This window comes from Arachis ipaensis, chromosome B06 (genome assembly GCF_000816755.2).
Source record: "Arachis ipaensis cultivar K30076 chromosome B06, Araip1.1, whole genome shotgun sequence".
Lineage (NCBI taxonomy): Eukaryota > Viridiplantae > Streptophyta > Magnoliopsida > Fabales > Fabaceae > Arachis > Arachis ipaensis.
In genome coordinates this window covers 120,135,876-120,150,190 of record NC_029790.2, presented here as the reverse complement: position 1 = coordinate 120,150,190, position 14,315 = coordinate 120,135,876, and the positions used below count along the sequence as shown (strand labels likewise).

At 35.8% G+C, this 14,315-nt stretch overlaps 2 protein-coding genes across 2 annotated transcripts in view; one reads left to right on the top strand and one right to left on the bottom strand.

Annotated features, from left to right (window-relative positions):
* LOC107605008 (peroxidase 55) overlaps positions 1–1,616 on the top strand; it is a 2,851-nt gene extending 1,235 nt beyond the window's left edge. The window contains exons 2-3 of the mRNA XM_016306742.2: positions 245–436; positions 797–1,616. Of these exons, the coding sequence (XP_016162228.1) occupies positions 245–436; positions 797–1,372 (768 nt within the window). The 3' untranslated portion in view covers positions 1,373–1,616. The remainder of the gene's footprint in view (positions 1–244; positions 437–796) is intronic.
* On the bottom strand, positions 6,624–7,496 carry LOC107647413 (protein MAIN-LIKE 1-like). The gene has a single exon (XM_016351488.1). The coding sequence runs from the start codon at positions 7,494–7,496 to the stop codon at positions 6,624–6,626; it is 873 nt and encodes a 290-aa protein (XP_016206974.1).

Below are 14,315 nucleotides of genomic sequence, written 5' to 3'. Positions count from 1 at the left end.
TTTCAATTAGATATTTTAATTTTTAATAAATTTTAATTACTAAATCAGTCTTTAAATTTTTATTTTATTAGATAAATCAATTTTCACATTAAATTATTCGTAAATATAAAAAAACTGATTTGATAAATTTATGTTAAATTGTATTACAAGTAACTAGATAATCGAAAAGAATCGAAGTACTTAATTTGAGTCAATCTGTCTCAATTGGTGGCAAATTAAAATTGAATTGATTATTTATGCACAGGGTTGTGATGCGTCAGTGATGATAGCGACGGCAAATGGGGATGCAGAAAAGGATGCCTCAGAAAATCTCTCACTGGCAGGAGATGGCTTTGATACAGTTATTAAGGCCAAAGCCGCCGTTGAAGCCTCATGTCCCGGCGTTGTTTCTTGCGCAGACATTTTGGCACTCGCTACCAGAGATGTTATAGGCTTGGTAATCAAAACTCACTATCTTATAAAGTTCATAGTTAAAAGTTAGGTGAAAATTCACTTCCAGTTAACTTCACATAAAGTTGATAACTGAACGTCGTTAAATGAAAATTTAGTTAAATCAGTTAAATTATTTAATGATTCTCAAATATCAACTTCACATAAAATTAATTACAACTAATTCAAGTAATAAATATTATAAAATTAGTTTTAAATTATTAAATAATAATTTAATTAAATATATCAAATTATCTAATAATTTTTTAACTATCAAATTCACCCGAAAATAATTGAACCTAAATTTTTACCAGGTCAAAATTATTTATTAGAGATCTTAGATTTCTTATGCATGCAATTGTCACAGCTTGGTGGCCCTTCATACAGAGTAGAACTTGGACGCAGAGATGGACTTGTTTCCAAGGCATCAAGTGTGGACTCTAACCTTCCGAAAGCAAGTTTCAACCTTAACCAACTAAACAAAATGTTCTCAAAACACAACCTCACCCAAACCGACATGATTGCGCTCTCAGGAGCACACACCGTTGGCTTCTCACACTGCAACCAATTCTCAAACCGTTTGTACTCCTTCCAATCCTCGTCCCACGTGGACCCCACCCTTGATCCAAGCTATGCACAACAACTTAAATCAGATTGCCCTCAAAGCGTTGACCCAAGCGTGGTCATAGCTCTGGATCCCCAAACATCCTTCGCTTTCGACAACTTGTATTACAAAAGCTTGGTTTCCGGCCAAGGGCTGTTGGGATCGGACCAGACTCTGTTTACGGACCCGAAGTCGCAGGCTACGGTTGTTGAGTTTGCGAATAACCAGAATGAGTTCTTTGTGGCCTTTGTTGCGGCCATGAGGAAGCTTGGAAGGGTGGGTGTCAAGACTGGTAATGATGGAGAGATTAGAAGAGACTGTACAACATTCAATTCATGATCTGTTGTTAAATAATTTATAATTGGTTAGTGGGAAAAGTTTAGTTTATATGGTTATTAGGTGTATGTCACAAATTAATGAACTAGCTACCTACTCCAAAATTAGGTTCTTGTGTGGGCTTAAAGAAGCACATGATTTATTGAAAATTATTTCTTCTGTAATTTTATTGTTAGATTTTGTCCATAATAGGGCAATAATCTGTATGGTCATTAAATCAAGTTAAATAATTATTTTGTTTTAATCTTGAGCTCCACGAATAAATATATGTATATAAAAGAATGATATTGTTCTGGACTAAATCCAAATCTCTTAGGCAACGAGATAGTGAAATCAAAGCTACTCACGAAATTAAAAGTCTAGAGAAGAAAGATGAATTATAGGGTAAAAATGAAGCTGGTATAGAGAGAGGTTGAGGCAATGGCTGTGAAATTGCTGTTAGTCGGATGAAGTACAGTAGTTAGAATCTTAACTTTTAAAATTTTTTAATATTACGATTTTTAACGAGTGAATTGATTTTATCAAATTTTTATTAGGTATGACAATTTTACGATTTAAATCTTGTTAAGATTTTATGTTTTATATATGTAATTTACTTTTTTGATTTCACGTAAAATCTCGATTTTCTCTACTTTTTTTGATTGTGAGTAGAGATGGAAACAAGTCAAGTTAGAGTTTACTCTTAACTGGCCTGTCATATAGTTAATTGGCATGAGCATGACCCGTAGCCTTGTAGCCTGCTATAGGCTCTTTATAAAGTACTAGGTATCGCCTCTTATTCAGCCTGATTTAGAACCTATTAAAAGACTTGATAATTTTTTTTTATAAAAATTAAAATATTATTTAAAAATTTATTTTTTAATAAAAATATTTATATGTAATATACCATATTTAATATTTATAAGAATTTTTTATTTTTTAAAGTATTTAAAATATACAAAAATATTTATAATAAAATATAATAAATTTAAAATATTTTATAATTTTGTTAATAATAAAAAATTATTTATATGTTTAATTATATTTTAACAGGTTTAGATAGGTCTGACAGGCCAATAAAACTAATTAGTGAGTTTGGATCTGACCTATTAACATATTAAAGCTTTTACAAAAGTCTAAGTCTGTCCTTATTTTATAACATACCAAGCCAAATCAGATCAAATACAGACTAAAATGCAAGACCTGGCAGACTGTCTGACATTTTTCCACCCCTTAGTTGTGAGCCATGAGGCTTCCTTGTTGGCTTGAAGGGATGGATATGGGCTTATGTTTTATGTGGGTCACCACTTTTATTGGGCGTATAATTTTGTTGATTGGGCAATAGTTGCTGCAAAAACAATAACGGGCCTTCAATTGTTTGAAAGATGGATCAACATTCTGTTTTTATTAGTTCTAAAAAAAATGGGTGTATGGATAAACCCTTAAATATAATTAAAAATGAATACATTGTTATATCTAAAGAGAAAAAAAAAAGAAAAAAAAAAGAATACATTGTTATATCTAAAGAGAAAAAAAATTAATACGTTGTTTTTGTTGTGTGCGATAAAATAAAGATGAAAATTTACGAATTAGTTAAGAATAAATGTTATTAGTTTTTTAAGAGGTTGCGGGTTCGAGTCTCCTATCTTTCCAAATTTTAGTTTAGTGGGAGTACGTACTCCTCATCTAGCGCCCGACGCTCTGCTAGGGTTTCACTGCGCCGCCTTCATGGTTACACCTTTCTTTGTCTTTTTTTCGTCAAACTCTTTTCCATCTTCTTCTACTTTCTTTTCTTAATTTCTTTTCCACTTAGCTCCCTAATTTTCGTTTTATCTCCCAATTCATTCCTCTTTTAATTCATTCCGTTTTCTAATTCACTCATTCCATATATCTTATGTCTCTTTGAAATCATTGAATACCAATTCTGATTTTCTCTACACCATGAGCAACAAATCAGAGACTCAGAACCCTCATATAATTGCTATGATGGTGGAGGGTGCCAGCCTTCAAGTGGCACCCAAAGAAATATGAAACTGCTCTCGTGGAATTGTCGGGGTTTGGGGAGACCCCTAACAATCCACAATCTTAAAGGGATTTGCAAATCCTACTCCCCCGAGGTTGGATTTATCTGTGAAACAAAAAAATCAATCTCGACAAGTTGAGGGAAAACTAAGATCTTGTGGTTTCAAGAAATGGTTTATTGTAGATCCGGATGGATTATCAGGGGGTTTGGCAATGGCATGGAGGGATGGTTGCACTGTTCAGATTTTACAGCATGGTAGATTTTTCATTGCGGCATCAGTTCTGACAGCTGGTTCTAATGATCCCTATGGTGTTCTAGGTGTTTATCTCAGTTCAAATAATCAACATAGAATGGCTCAATTTTCTGAATTAACTTCAGTCACCCGACAGTTCGATGGTAAGGTTGTGTTAATGGGTGATTTTAATGCCATTTCTAATCAATTGGAGAAAGAAGGTGGGGGTGCTAAATCTCCTTCTTCTATTGAAACCTTTAATAGTTTTATTGATGATAATTCCCTGATTGATATTGGTATGGTCGGAAGACCATTCACTTGGTCAAATAGACGGAGGGGTGATGAGTTGATACAGGAAAGACTGGACCGATTCCTGGTAGGAGTTGATTGGCAGCAACTCTATCCCAATGCAACGGTTCTTAGACTATCAGAATCAGGCTCGGATCATGCCCCTCTTCTCCTAGACTCTAATCCGAGAACTGAGAGATCTAAACGCCGATTCAAATTCCAAGAAAGATGGTGTTCCAATGATGAAATAAGGCAGATTGTTAGAGAGGTTTGGCATGAACAGATTGATGGTTTGGCCATGTATATCCTAGCTCAAAAAATATAGCGTTGTCGACATAAGATTGTCAGATGGCAGCAAGAACATAGATCTAATTTGAAGGTGGAGATTGATTTACTACATTCGGAATTAGAGGAACTTCGTTTAGCAGGAATTCATGGAGGCGACATCATTTCAGAAATAGAGGACAAACTTGAAAAAGCATTGCAAAATGAGGAATCTTATTGGAAAGATAAGTCTAGAGTCAAATGGCTCAAATCTAGTGATCAGAATACAGCTTTCTTCCATCAGAAATTCAGAAATCGAACTCAAAGGAATAGAATTTGGCAACTAACTGGCAGTGATGGTGAAGTGGCTACTTCAAATGCTGGTATTGCTTCTGTGGCTGAATCTTATTTCAAGGACATCTTTTCCTCCACTTGTCATGAGAACCCTGAACCTCTGTTTATTGATTTTGAACCTAAGGTCACAGCTCACATGAACCGTAGGCTTCAAAGACCAATGACTATGGAGGAAGTGAAACGCGCAACATTTAGCATTCATCCTCAAAGTGCTCCAGGAGATGATGGTATGACAGCAAAATTTTTTCAAAGCTTCTGGAACATACTTAGTGGTGATGTGTTTCGAGCAGTTAAGAGCTTCTTTTCTGGGGGCAGAATCTTGAAGGGTTTTAACCACACTCAGATCTGTCTTATTCCCAAGATTTCTGATGCTAAAGATATGACTCAGGTAAGACCAATAAGCCTCTCTTCAGTCTTTTACAAGATTATCTTCAAAGTATTTGTACATAGGCTTCAGGGTATGATGAATAGACTAATTAGCCCTACGCAGAGTGCTTTTATTAAAGGCAGATTAATCTCTGATAATATCCTAATTGCTCATGAGTGTATGCATTACTTGAAGAACAAAAAAAGGGGTCTCGAAAATGAAATGGCGCTAAAATTAGATATGAGTAAGGCATATGATAGGGTGGAATGGCACTTTCTTTGGTTTATATTGGAGAAGTTTGGTTTTGACTCCCGATGGATCATGTGGATTCGAGAATTAGTGACAACCGTTTCTTATTTTGTTATTGTGGAAGGACAACCTTATGGTTTCTTCAAACCAAATAGAGGTATTCAACAAGGAGATCCTCTATCCCCCTATCTTTTTCTTTTTTGTGCAGAAGGTCTCTCCTTCTTGCTACACAAGGCAGAACAAAATAGACTAATTCAGGGTCTTCAGATACATAGGCGATGTCTCAAGGTCAACCATCTTCTGTTTGCTGATGATTCTATTTTATTCTGTAAGGCTAATCCTGAAGCATGTTTAAATATCCTGCATTTATTGAATTCTTATGAAAGCATCAGTGGCCAGAGGGTAAATCTTAATAAATCTGCTGTATTCTTTAGCCACAACACTCCGTCCACTACTCGTACACTACTGGCTAACTCTATGAATATTAATCATATTGGGGCTCAGGATAAATACCTTGGTTTGCCTTCTACAGTCTCTAAATCGAAAAAGGCTTCTTTTAGTATGATCAAAGAAAAGGTTCGGAAAAAAATCCAAGGGTGGAAGCGCAATCTTCTTTCGTCAGGTGGTAGACACGTATTGCTTAAGGCAGTGGGAGAAGCTATTCCTATTTATACATTGTCTTGCTTCAAGTTGCCTGATAATTTAATTTCAGAAATTCACTCTCTACTTTCTCAATTCTGGTGGGGACAAAAAGGTTCTGAAAGGAGGATGGCTTGGATTAGCTGGGACACTATGACCTGCCCACGAAAAGAAGGAGGCCTTGGATTTAAAGATCTCAGAATCCAAAATCTGGCGCTTTTAGGCAAACAGTTTTGGCGACTTGTAACACAGCCTACTTCCTTATTATCCAAAATCTTAAGAGGTAAATACTTTAGCAATGGTAATGCTATAACGGCAGAAATTGGAGTCTTAGCTCTTCGTGATTGTCTTCCCCCTCAGAGTTCTAACGACTTTTGGACATGGTGGACTGCATCAACAGAGATACTTAACCCGTTGAAGAATGCTGACCGTAATCCTCAATTGCTTGCCATCATTTGCTGGAACTGCTGGAAAGCTCGCAACCAGTTGATTTTTGAAGGTTCTACTTCTATGCCGTCTGCCATTCTAGCAAGCTCTGTCAAGTTGCTCCGTGAAATCCAAAGAACTCCCAGTTTAGGTCGTCATCTCCATGAGACAAGCTCTTAGTTGCATTCAATTTGATTTATCATTATTTCTTCTTTAAGATTTTTCTTCGTTTTTCGACCATGCACCGTTGGATGAATACCTTCAGTGTAGTGTCTTTGGGAAATTCCCACCTTTTATTATGCTGTTCTACTTTTGGACATCTTTGTATTTCATTTTTTAATAATTAATGAAATATAACCTATTATCTTTGGAAAAAAAATGTTATTAGTTTTATTTATTTTTTCAATCGTATTTAATTTAAATAAAAAAAAAATTATAAATCGCAACGGCGTGGCACCCGTGTCCGGAAACTCCTCCGTATAAGTGGCTCCTCATCCTCAATAGACTCGTCGCTGTCATCCGGAACTGGCTGTATCGGGGTCACACGCGCAGCATGCACAATAAATACGAGAAGAATATATAATACAAAACAATAACGGTACCTCGAGGCAAGGGGCCAGCTAATCTCATCATACCCAGATGGTCTAAGAGTGGGAAACCTCCAGAATATCCAAGACTGTAGTAACTGTAAAGGGCCAGCTAACTTCACCACATGTCTGTTGGCGACTCGGCACATGCACCTGTACAACCATGCAAGTGCCGCCGACCCCCAACTGTAGCGACCCATCTCCTCAAGCCGAGCAACATAAGGTAGCCATCTGATGTGTATACGATTGCCGGACTTGTCGGCAAAGAGCTGCGTGCCCAATAACATCATGATATAGGCCCGGACAAAGCGCCTAACTGTCTCCTCATCAGCCCCGTCTGGACACTCTGCAAATGTCTCCTGAAACCAGGTGCAGTTGACTGCGAATTTCTGCACCTGGTTTTCGGGAGGTAAAACACCGAGCAACTCATGGAACCACTGCCAAGCAGGTCTCCCACCCTCAATATAAAGGTGAAAGTCTGTCAGGCAACCACTAACGTAATCTCCGTCCACTGGCAACCCCAGCTGGTATGCGACGTCCTGAAGAGTGATGGTGCACTCTCCGAAAGGCATGTGGAAGGTGTGCGTCTCAGGCCGCCACCTCTCGACGAATGCGCTGACTAGGGGCTCGTCTAGTCGGAACCATCTGTCATTCAGTCTCGCAAAATGGTACAATCCGGCCATCTGCAGGTACGGAACGTACCTCTCATCAAGACGCATCCCCTGCTGCCGCCTAACGCTGGATATGCAACGACGAGGCTGGCCAGTACATAAACTCAAACTGATTCGAATGAACTTGGTTCGAACTCCTTTTATAGCCGAAACAGTTGTAATTCGAATCAACTTGATTCGAATTACTATGGAAATCGGTTTTAACCCTAATTCGAATCAACTTGATTCGAACCTCTCTATCATAAACTTCTCCTAGTAATTCGAGTTAACTAAATTCAAAATAGGTTATGTAAATTCGAAACGTATTGATTCGAATTACATGATTTTTTGGATGACTATAATTCGAATCATATTGATTCGAATTACGTTCATTTGTTGCATAGAGATAATTCGAATTATATCAATTCGAATTACTTGAGAGTATAATTCGAATCTTATTGATTCGAATTATATAATAATTCGTCCTGGTTGATTCAGGTATGAATTTCTGGTTTGGCTGATTTCGGTAATTTTGATCTCTCCTTGGTATATATGGGTTTTTTGCCCTAAAAATTAACATATCATCTATTACTCGATTGCCACATAGTCTTTTCTATATGTTGTAATTTTTCTAAATTTAAAAATTATTTTTAGTTGTCTNNNNATTACCTCCATAATTAGTAAATTTATTAATTATTATTATTTAATAAAAATATAAAACACTAATTAAAACAATTAACATCTAGTTATATGTCATAGAAAAGACTCTTATCACTATTTTACTTCGTTTTATAAACTTTCTTACAATTAGTTGAAGATTCCTACAAGTAACTTTGAATTTGGCGCAACAAAATATTGTTATTAGGTACATTCAAATATACATACTATAATCCTCACAATCATTGTAAACGAAATTAACGAATTAAATTTGAACATTTTCTAATACTACTTTGAGTTTGTATCACTTGAGATATTATCTAATAGAATCAGTCAAATAAAGAAATATGTTAACATGTATTTTTACTTCATACAATTTAAATTAATCTTATTAAACATGAGTTATTCAGTATCTATATACACAGACAACAAATATTTTAAAAAAATTTATAGATTATTAATCTAAGTGTTTTACTTTATTTAAAGTTTATATTTTGATCTTTTATAATGGAGTTTTTGCTCTTCATCCCTAAAAATTAAAACTGTTGAAAACATTCTAATTCTGTTTTGGATTATAATATTGCTTTAAAAAATTTAATATTAGAATTAGCTTGAAAACTCTTTCTCACAACTTTTTGATTTAAATAGAAATAATATTTCAAATAGTATATTACACTTTATAATTTTCAATGGCTCTAGTTTAAATAAGTGACATATTGCCTAGGACTAGTTGGATACGTGACATAAAATTCAATTTAAGAACTACTTTTGAATCTTATTTAAAACTAAATCAGATTTGTGATCAACCTCTTTTTTTAATTAGTTGACCAATGAATTGGCGATTAATTAATTAAGGAGAAATTGAGTTGTCAAGAAATTGAAATTCAGTTATATATGATTTTGTCGTGATTGATCTTTGTATGCCTCAAATAAATAAACATAAGGATTATTTTTCTAAAGAGTGAAAATCTCTGAAACCTTAACATTCTCATCATCATTGTTTTCATTCACTACTTTACCTTTTTATTGTCCTCTATTTGAACGCGTGATTCCTCACTCCTCTGTTTTAATTTATCTAATTAGAATAATTAATTAATCATTGTTGTTTAGTCCATTAATCCTCGTGGAAACGATAACCCACTCGTCGTGGTATTATTTGATACGATTCGGTGCACTTACCGAGTTGTGATTTTAAAAAATTCTGCATCAAGTTTCTGGTACCGTTGTCGGGTATTAATTGAGATTAACAACTACCACATTAATTGATTCTCTAAATTAGATCTTTTTATTTTCTTTTGCTACTCACTGAAATTCCCTCCACTGTGATATTGAAAATTCCATGTTTTCTCTTTATTTTTTTTGTGTGTGTATTTTTTAGCATGTAGGACAACAAAGACAAAGAACCACTCCTCAATGATCCTAAAATTGAAACAACACTCCAGCAATTAAGAAATAAACCAGAAAGCTTGGCAAATAACAATAAAAATGCTAATGCTAGGAGGACTCTTGGAGATTTTGTTATCCCCACAAGTGATAGTTGTGGGAGTAGCATAGTGAGACCTAATGTGGAGAAAAATAACTTTGAATTGAAGTCCCAACTCATTCAATTAATGCAACAAAATTAATTCAGTGAAAGCTCTTAAGAAGATCTAAACTTACTCATATCTAGTTTTCTATTGATATGTGATATTATTAAAAGCAATGGAATCTTTCCTGAAGCCATCAAGTTGAGGCTTCTTTCATTATCTGTAAGGGATAGAGTTAAACAATGGATTCAAACTTAACCCTTGGAAAGCATAGCAACGTAAGTGAATTTGGTTAATAAGTTTTTGACCAAATTCTTTCCACTACAAAAGATAGTCAAATTGAGACATGATATCTAAATCTTTACCCAAAGGAATGGAGAGTCCCTCTATGAAACTTGGAAAAGATACAAGGAGATGTTGAGAAAGTGTTCTCATGACATGTTTTTCGATTGGTTTTAACTTCAAACATTTTATGATGGAATCTCCTATGCCTCAAAGAACTCACTTGACAACTAAGCAGGGGAATCTTTGCATCTTAAAACACCACAAGAAGCTCTTGAGTTTATTGATATAGTGGCTAACAACCAATATATATATTCCACCGAGAGAACCATGAAAAGAGGAGTAATGGAGTTGAGCACCATGGATTCATTTTTGACACAAAATAAGATGATTTCCCAACAAATCTCCTCGCTTACAAAGCAATTAGAGTGCATGCAAGTATTTGTAGTGGAAACACAAGTTGTTGTCTGTAACTTGTGTGGAGGAGCTCACAGGAATGAAGAATATGGGTTGTTTAACGAAGAACAAGCATCCATGGAGCAAGTAAATTACATGGGAAACTTCTCAAAGCCACCACATAATGACTCCTTCTCAAAAACTTATAATCCTGGATGAAAGAACCACCTAAATTTTGGTTGGAGCAATCAAGAGCTAAAGAAATTCAATGCACCTCGTCAACAACAATCTCATCCCATACAACCACAAATTTACCAAAGGCTTTCTTCTCTTGAAATCAAATTTTCTTCCCTTGAAATCACCATTGAAAAACTATTCCAATCCACTATCACACTAGCCCAATTCACCTCCACATTCATGCAACAAACTAAAAGCTTCATGGATGAGACAAGAACCAACTTCCAAAATCAAGGTGCCTCCATTAGAAATCTAGAAGTACAAATGGGACAAATTGCTAAGCATCTCACAGAGAGGCCACCTAACACTTTTTCAAGTGATACAATACTCAATCCAAGAGAGGAGTGCAAGACCATTATGTTGAGAAGTGGAAAAGTCGTGAGAAAAGAAGCCACAAGCCATGAAGTACATGATGAAGGAGCTACAAAGAAGGAGAAAGAAAATAAAAAGAGGCTCATGTACCAATTATTGCCCCAACAGAGAAGAAAACAGTGAAATCTTATCAACCAAGAATTTATTTCTCTCAAATGCTAAAGAAACAACACCTTGATGGACAATACTCCAACTTATTGGAGGTGTTCAAGAAGCTTCATATCAACATTCCATTCATAGAAGCTTTAGAACAAATGCCACTTTATGCTAAATTTATAAAGGAGATTTTGTCCAAAAAGGGGTCTTTAAAAGGGAATGAAACCATGGTGATGAACAAAAAATGTAGTGCCATAATTCAAAGAGATTTTTCAATAAAGATGAAGGATCCAGGGAGTTGTCGAATTCCATGCACTATTGGGAGCACCACCTTTGAGAGAGCATTATGTGATTTACGAGAAAGTATCAATCTAATGCCTTTGTCTGAGGTAAAGAGGCTACAAATAAAGGAGGTAAAACCAACAAAGATAGCTCTACGAATGACAGACAAATCAATGAAATATGCACATGAAGTAGTTGAGAATGTCTTGATAAAGGTGGAAAAGTTTTTTCTCCCAGCAGATTTTGTGATCCTTGACATGGAAAAAGATAAAAATACATCCATAATCCTAAAAAGGTCATTTCTAGCTACTGAAAAAGCCTTGATAGATGTGAAAAAGGGTGAATCAATGTTGAAGGTGCATGATGAACACTTAGTTTTTCATGTTTTCAAAACCATGCATCATTCAAGTGAAAAGGAGAATTGCATGAGGGTTAATTCAATTGATCAAAATGTGAAGGAATCTCCTACTAACATGCCTCTAGAAGTTTCACCTCCATGGTTGAAGGAAAAAGAAGAAACAGAAGTGGTGCAACAAATTGAAGACACAAAAGAAGCTAACAAGAGTTTGTAACCCAAGCTTCCCTTTGTGGAAATCAACGAGACTTCCCCTGATATCAAACCTAAGTTTGGTGTTGAGTGTGCATCATCAAATATAGGAAAGAAAGTTCATAGGAAGAAGACCAAAGATTGGAAGAACAGGAAAATACCCATAAGAGACTTCTCACGGGGACAAAGGGTGCTACATTCATATCCACTACTTCCATGGGAACTCAACAAAAAGTGACGGCCCTTACACGGTAAACAAGATTCTCTCCTTTGAACACATTGAGCTTATAGATGAAGAAAAAGGGAGAAGATTCACAGTGAGGGGGGAGGAGTTGAAGCATCACGATCAACCTCCAACTTAGCAAGTACCAACCATCAAGCTAGTGACATTAAAATAGTGTTTGTTGGGAGGCAATCCAACCATGGTAACCTTTTATTTTGTCTTTAATTTTGTTTGTTTATTTGAATAAGAATTTGTATCACTTATTTGCTTTCACTTGATAATCATGATTATTCATAATTCTATCACCACTGTTTTTCCTTGTGCTTGGGGACAAAAAATTACTCTAAGTTAGGTGTTGGAGGCTATGTAGAACAAAGCCTAGAATATGATGAAGAAGGAAGTAACTCTATCTTTGAGCTTTTATTTCTTATATCTTACATCTGTTTTTCTTAGCTGATAATCATGATTCATTCCTCTTCATTTCACCTTACTTTTGAAATTACTTGTATCCAATATCTTTAAGCATTCAACAAAGAGCTTTTGAATAGAAAATGTTGAAGAAATTTTGTTTTTTAATTTTGGGACAAGTAAGATTAAAAAAAGTGGAGGTCTGAAAATATGATTGTGTAATATGGTTACATGTTTGTGAAAACCTGCATGGAAGCTCTAAGACATAGAATGAAGTTTAAAGAAATATTGTGGAGGTTCTCAAAAATTTATAAAACCAATAAGCAGCAAGAAAAGAAAAGAGAAAGAAAAACAAAGAGCAAGGCTCAAGGCTCTGAGTACCAATGACTAGGAAGGTTAAAAAAAAACAAAACTCAAAGAGTTGTTTTCCTAGTTAAGTGCTTGTGGTGTTGCTGTGTCAATGAGAGAGGCTTGAGTAAGTAAATCCGAGGGGTGCTTCAACACCCGATACCTTGAACCAACTAGTTCGAGAGTGTCGATTGAAAACTCATCTTAAAAAGTCGCCTTAAGATAGAACATTTAGAGTCAAAACTAAGTACAATTACCCAAAAAAATAGCTGAGAAAAGAAAATAATGAGCACAACAAGAGAAAGAAAGGGAAAAGCTATTTTCAAGGTGAAAACTTATAAAGAGACCTCTATAATATCATTCGAATAAAATTCCTAAGTTCTGAGACTTTCAATTGTAGGCTTAGGAAGCCCAGGAATCCATACATGATCACATAATTTGGAGTTTATCCCGCTGATCACTTCACTCACTGAAATATCACAAGCAATTCTTCAACCCACTCCAATTAAGAGAATCTTTTGTGCATAGTTGTTTTCTTTCTCGGGGACAGCAAGATCTTAAGTTTGATATTGTAATGTGTGAGCATCTTTAGTTATTTTCTTTATTAATTATTTGAATAAAGTTAGTGATTTCCTTATTATAATTGAGATTTTCATGCTTTAATAAATATTTCTTGGAGTTGCTTTGAGTTTTGGTATGTGTAGAAAATTGTGAAAGATTTTAAGCAAGAGCAAAGATTAAGAGAGACAAATAGAGATTTTTGGACCAAACAGAGAGGTTCCTGGACCAAACAGAGAGATTCCTGGACCTAGCAAAGAGGCTCTTGGACCAAACAGCAACTCGTGCGTTCAACGCACCATTCTCTGCGTATAACGCAGCCCAGGTATCCAGCTCAAGGACAACGACCAAGCACCCCCCTGTGTTGAACGCACCACCACTTGTGTCTAACGCAGCCTCCCTCCACTTCACCATGCGCCTAACGCACAGCCCCTGTGTCCAACACAGCCCAGCCAACACAACCTTCATGGTGCGTCTAACACACCAAAGCATGCATCCCATGTGCCAGGGCATGCGTCCAACGTGCCAGAGCCATGCGTTCAACATGGCCCCCTGTACGTTCAACGCACCCTTCAATTGTACCTCCAGGGACTACTCATCTTTCATGCGTTCAACGTGGCTCTTCATGCGTCCAACGTACCATACATAGAGACTAAAGGATCCTAAATTTTGGGCCCTATGTTCAACGGACAAGCTATGCGTTTAACGCAACTTATGGGCCAGCTCCATGGTCTTCATAATCCTTCACTAATCTCTCTAAACTTCAAGTAATTAATTTGATTATCCAAGGTTAAGCACAAGCCCATGATATCAAGTTTTAGTTGTTAATTATGAAAAGAATCACCTCTAGCTTAACTTGCACGAGCCCATGATTTGATTCTGTTTTCTTTTGATTTAGTTTTGATTTCTAAATCTTAGGTTTAGGGTTAGCATATATAAGGAATAAGAAACACACA